The sequence below is a fragment of the Danio rerio genome, chromosome 24 (genome assembly GCF_049306965.1).
Source record: "Danio rerio strain Tuebingen ecotype United States chromosome 24, GRCz12tu, whole genome shotgun sequence".
NCBI classification, from domain to species: Eukaryota; Metazoa; Chordata; class Actinopteri; order Cypriniformes; family Danionidae; genus Danio; species Danio rerio.
Genome location: NC_133199.1, coordinates 1070371 through 1076477, shown reverse-complemented (window position 1 = coordinate 1076477; position 6107 = coordinate 1070371). Strand labels below are relative to the sequence as shown.

Here is a 6107-nt window from a genome sequence, read left to right as displayed (position 1 = left end):
GGAGAGACAAATTTTTCCTGAGGTGGTACTTGATGAAAAAAGTTTGAGAACCGCTGATGTAGACGATATGCATGTGATGAAAACAGTAACCGGCCGCTTTATTAGGTACACCTTTATTCGTACCCTCTTTTGCCTTCAGAACCGCCTTAATCCTTGGTGGCGGAGATTCAGCAAGCTACTGGAAATGTTCCTCAGAGATGTTGCTCCATGTTGACATGATAGCATCACGCAGTTGCTGCAGATTTGTCCAAGTGGTGCTCGCTGCAGAGCCATTTGAGGAGAGGTGAGCTCCAGAGAGGGGGAGCTTAAGCTTGAGCTCCACCTTTTTTGCACTTCTTCTACGAGTGATGTCACTGGGGGTAGGGTTAGGGGTGGGGTTGGTGTACGCATTAAAACAGCTTACAGTAGGAGGAGCGACAGCTCATGCTCCCCCTCTCTGGAGATCACCTCTCCTCAAATGGCTCTGCAGCGAGCACCCTCTCGATTTGTCGGCTGCGCATCCATGATGCCGATCTCCCGTTCCACCACATCCCAAAGCTGCTCTATTGGATTGAGCTCTGGTGACTGTGGAGGCCGTTCGAGTACAGTGAACTCATCGTCACGTTCAAGAAACCAGTCTGAGATGATTGAGCTTTACGACATGCTGCGTTATCCTGCTGGAAGTAGCCATCGGAAGATGAAGACGCTGTGCTCATAAAGGGATGGACATGGTCAGCAGCAACTCTCAGGTAGGCTGTGGCGTTGATGCTCAATCGGTACTAATGGACCCAAAGAAAATCTCCCCCACACCATTACACCACCACCACCAGCCTGAACCGCTGATACGAGGCAGGATGATCCATGCTTTCATGTTGTCGAGGCCAAATTGTGAGCCGAGCATCCGAATGCGTCAGCAGAAATGGAGACTCATCAGAGCAGCGACGTTTCTCCAATCTTCTATTGTCCAGTTTTGGTGAGTCTGTGTGAATTGTAGCCTCAGTTTCCTGTTCTTAGCTGACAGGAGCGGCACCCCGTGTGCTCTTCTGCTGCTGTAGCCCATCCGCCTCAAGGTTGGACGTGTTGCGCGTTCGGAGATGCTCTTCTGCAGAGCTCGGTTGTACCGAATGCTTATTTGAGTCACTGTCGCCTTTCTGTGCTGGAACCGGTCTGGCCATTCTCCTCTGGCATCGACTAGGCGTTTGCGCCCACAGAGCCGCCGCTCGCTGGATATTTCCTCTGTGTCGGATCTGCATTGTGTTCCAGTGCGTTGACTTGCAGTGTTTAAAATGATCGTTTTGAATGTTTAAGAATTTCAATACGTTTAGTTAGCGTTTTTGCAGAGAAAAGCTGTTAGTGGGGTTAATCAGCAAGTGAATGATCAATGATCGTTGCTTGTATAAAATATTGTAAAAACTGCTTCTTGCGGTGCATCGTTTAGATAAGAGGACGGCAAAATACTTAATGATGTGAACTTTCTGTCAGTTTTTATTCTTATAATTAGTGAATCGTTAATTGTGATCAAATAAGCGAAGTTCATCATCATCATTAATCGGTGCGCTCAGCGTCTACGTTGGGGTGAATAGGAAGTGTCACGTGTTATCCGTCACCTTTCTCAACAGCGGTCATCGCGTTTTGTTTCGGTGAGTTAAATCTGAACGTTTTGTGATATAATGTACGTCAGTCGTGTAAATGATAATAATAACCCCCGAGGACGTGTCCTAAAGTTCAGAAAGCGTTTCAACGTAAGCGTTGCTGCGCGCACTTTTTAAAAACATTGCATAAAACAAACACGTATCTGACATAAAATCGCAGAGATGTCTTTATGTAAATGCGATATGATAAATGATGAAAAAACGCTACAAAACAGTTTAAACGATGATTATTTTTGGTTATGCCCAATAAAGGACGAACAAGTGACGTGCCGCAGATGACGTAGTAACCCGGAAGAAAACGTTCGCCTCACAATCATCATCGTCAGCTGACAACACATCCAGCGTGCGAGCGACAAACGAAGGTTTATTTACAGTATTTAATCATTTATGTGTAACGATTATGGCGCAGAAAATCAGCGAAGCTCACGAGCACATCGCCAAGGCGGAGAAATAGTGAGTAAAGCTGTTGAGTCTGTACTGTAGCGCCTGTGAATGAACATGACCGCACGTTCGCTCCTCTCTAATGTACATTTTCTGACGAATATCAAATTGTAATGGCTTTAATAACCGAGCAGCGTGTCGAATGTCAGCGTTTACTGTTGTTTTAACGTATTACCTGCTTTAGGCTGTCCAGGTGATCGCTTGATGGTGGGTGTGTGAACAGTAAACATCTGTATTTCCTATTCAATGCAGCTTAAAGACGAGCTTTATGAAGTGGAAGCCTGATTATGACAGCGCTGCGTCTGAATACGCTAAAGCAGGTGAGCGGACACCTTTAACACCCTCTCCGTACACACGCTGCTCGTTTGTTTGTTTGTTTAGCGCAATGATTAGCATTTGTTCATTATATGTTGTTTAAATTATATCATATATATATATATATATATATATATATATATATATATATATATATATATATATATATATATACACACACACACACACACACACACACACACACACACACACACACACATATATGTGTGTGTGTATGTATGTATGTGTATATATATATATATATATATATATATATATATATATATATATATATACACACACACACACACAAACACGTGTGTGTGTGTATGTATGTATGTATATATATATATGGGAGCTGTACAGAATAAAGTACAGCTGTTATTGATCTATTTGTTGAGTAGGTAGTTTATCTGTTTATGTTTTTAGTTGTTTTGTTTATTCTTTAATGTGTGTTTTTATTTGTTTGTTCATTTATTCATCTGTTTATTCATACATTAAATTATTTATTTATTAGCTTATTCATTTATTATAGAAAAAAGCATTGTTCCAGTTATCCATTTGTTTATACATTTATTCTTTTATTTATTAGTTTGTTTATTCATTTATTGATCTGTTTATTCATTCATTTCTTTATTTGCTTTTAAAGTAATAATGTCTTGTTTGTTAATTCTTTCATTTATCTCTTGACCCGTGGTGTATTCATTCATTCATTAATTTATTTATTCATTCATTCATATTTATTTATTAAAGTATTAATTTGCTTATTCATTTTTCTATTCATTTATTTCAGTAATTTATTTGTTTGTTAATTTATTTGTTTATTTGTTCATCCGTAATCTGTTTTTCTTTATTAATTCATCCATCCGTTAATTAATGTATTCATTTATTCAATTGTTGGGTTATTTATGCATTAATCCATTTATATTATTTATCTTTTTTTTATTAATTCAGGATTAGCATTCATTCATTCATTCATTCATTCATGTTTTTATGTATTTATTTTTTTGTTTATGGATCCATCTACTCTGTATTCATTCATTCTTTCGATATTCATTTAGGATGTTTATTTTTTTATTAATTGATTGATCAAATCATTTATTTATTCATTTGTTTATTCATGTATTTATTTGTTTGTTTATTTATTGATTTACCCATTAGGTATTCATTTGTTCATTAATTTATTCATGATATTTGTTTGTTGATTCATTCATCAATCCATCCATTTATTTGTTTATTTTTTTTATTCATTCATTTGTCCATTCATTTATTTATGAAAGAATTTGTTCATTGCATTAATCCATTTATTAAGCAGTTATTTGTTTGATTATCGATTCGGCCACTATGCATTTATTTGTGTTATAAATTTATTTGTTCATTCAGTTTATTTATAATTTAATTTGTGTCATTCATTCATACATTACTTAATAATTAATGTATTTATTCATTCATTCATTCGTTCAGTTGGTTGTACATCTCTGGCTAATTGAACTATGATTTATATTTTCATATAATCCTGTAACACTGATAACATTACACAGAAGAGGAAAAAGAGTTTGTGTATTTGTGGATTGCTGCGTGTTTCTGCATGAAATGTGATGCTGCACCACAAAACAAGCCATGAGGTTCATAAGATGTAATGAAGATTTATTACATGAAAGCTGAATTAAGTCTGTAGTCTCTCTCTGATGATGATGATGATGATGTCCTAAAGTTTGATGATGATCTTCTTCTCCTTCTCTTTCCTCCAGCGGTCGCCTTTAAAAATGCTAAACAGCTGGAACAGGCCAAAGATGCGTATCTACAGGAGGCTGAAGCGCACGCGAACAACAGATCGTATCCTTCACTTACAGTCATGCATTACTCCTGTTAAACAGCGGCCCGTGCTGCATTCAGCTCTTTCTCCTTGACTCTTCCTCCAGACTTTTTCATGCTGCAAAGTGAGTGTGTACAGACACAGCCGAAGTCCAAATCTATTCATCTCTTTCTCCAGTTGTTTTCTAATTGATGTTTAATAGCAGAGCAAACACATTTTCACAGTGTTTCCTCTTGTTCTTTAGGAGAAATTTGTTTTATTTAGGCTAGAATAAAAGCAGCCTAAACCCATGTAAAGGTCAATATTATTGGCCCCTTCAGCAATATTAGTGTTGGATTGTCTCCAGAACAAACCACTGTTATACAGTCACTTGCCTAATTACACTAACTTTACCCTGATTACCCTAGTGAAGCCTTTACATGTCACTTTAAGCTGAACACTAGTGTCTTGAAGAATATCTAGTCTAATATTAGAGAGAGTAGATATGGCATGAAGACTTTTTAATCTCTTTAAGCGTCTATAAATGTGTGGAGATGCATTTAGAGGGAAAGGGCGACATCTGCTGGTGTGTTTGTAGAAGGCAGTGTGCGCGGTCACCGTTGTGGGAAGCTCCAGGGTAATTGCTTTACATGTAAACATTGATTGCGTATGTAAAACAAATACATGACGTTATATTTGTTAGAGGCTTTCAGGAGAGCGAGTGACGTACTTTAAAATGAATGCACCAGCATGGCAATGCATGCAAAGGCTGAAGAGATTGCATCTGTGGAGGGAGAACTGGGGTGTTTGCGTTGCAGGAGGCAGGGCCCACAATAACACGAGCACCTAAAGATATACTCAACCAGTCAATAGTATCTGGATGAGAGCTGAGACTGCGTATTTCAGAGATGCAATGTCAGACACGATGCACTTAATGGAGCTGGAGATGTCACTGTGAGGGGTGGGGTTAGGAGAGGCCATTTAAAACCACTGCACGCAGCTCAGATTGCATGTGCACCGATGCTGCAGCAAGACCCCTCTCGAACCTCTCACTGAAGTGAAAACGTCCTAAAGTGGTGAAAGTTAAAAATGACATCATCTGTCTAAAGAACGGGCAGAACACAGACACTTTAGAGACGGGGCCGCTCGTGGACATCTCTGCTTGTTTGGAAATGATTCCAATAGACCAATTACCACCCTACGTCACACATGACGTCACGCGGGTCCCCGGTTGCAAAAAACAGACAGGCTGCAATGGGAAAGATGTCGTGTTGTGCGGTAGGATGCCGAAATCGAGTCAAAAAATAGAAAACGTAACATTTACCATACACCACACTCTGCTTTAATACCGACTGCAGACGTCTTTGACTAAAAGGGAGCTGAATGAAGTGAGGAGCTCGTTAGAAATGCTGGACTCTGCAGCTCTCATGTCATATCAGGTCAGTTCAGGCTATGCTGAATCAGACACATCACTCGATTTTGATCGCAGAAATGATTTCAGCAAAAACAGTTACATGTGGTGAATTAAACTGCCGACGCTGAATGCTAATAACGAAACGTGAAAGTTATGTTTATTAAGGAAAACTTGGTTTTATATTCACACATTCATTCAGTGACAACTTGTGACAAACTCCCTATTGTTTACCACGGCACTCTGAATATTCGGTCTGAAATAACCTGCAAGTGTGACTTGAAAACAACGTTAACACTGTTTATTTGACTGTGAACAATGTTGTACTCTGATAGTCATTGGCTGCTAATATGATTTCGCTATTTAGAGTTTGCAAATAATATTTTTATGAAATTATATTGTTAAGGAGAAAGTCTGAATGTGCGAATACAAAACCGACTTTACCTTTATGTGTAGGTGTAGTTCGCTGTCAGAATGCAGTGGTTTTGCATGTGTTGGTGATTAATTACCCAGG

General features: G+C 38.7%; 1 protein-coding gene across 2 annotated transcripts in view; it reads left to right on the top strand.

The window, feature by feature from the left end:
* Positions 1-1940: 1940 nt before the first annotated feature.
* The window catches only part of napga (N-ethylmaleimide-sensitive factor attachment protein, gamma a), a 34780-nt gene continuing 30613 nt past the window's right edge, over positions 1941-6107 (top strand). The window contains 4 exon segments of one of the 2 annotated variants that reach the window (NM_001013480.2): positions 1941-2084; positions 2325-2392; positions 4139-4223; positions 4310-4327. In NM_001013480.2, the coding sequence (NP_001013498.2) occupies positions 2032-2084; positions 2325-2392; positions 4139-4223; positions 4310-4327 (224 nt within the window). In that variant the 5' untranslated portion in view covers positions 1941-2031. 2 annotated transcript variants of the gene reach the window in all.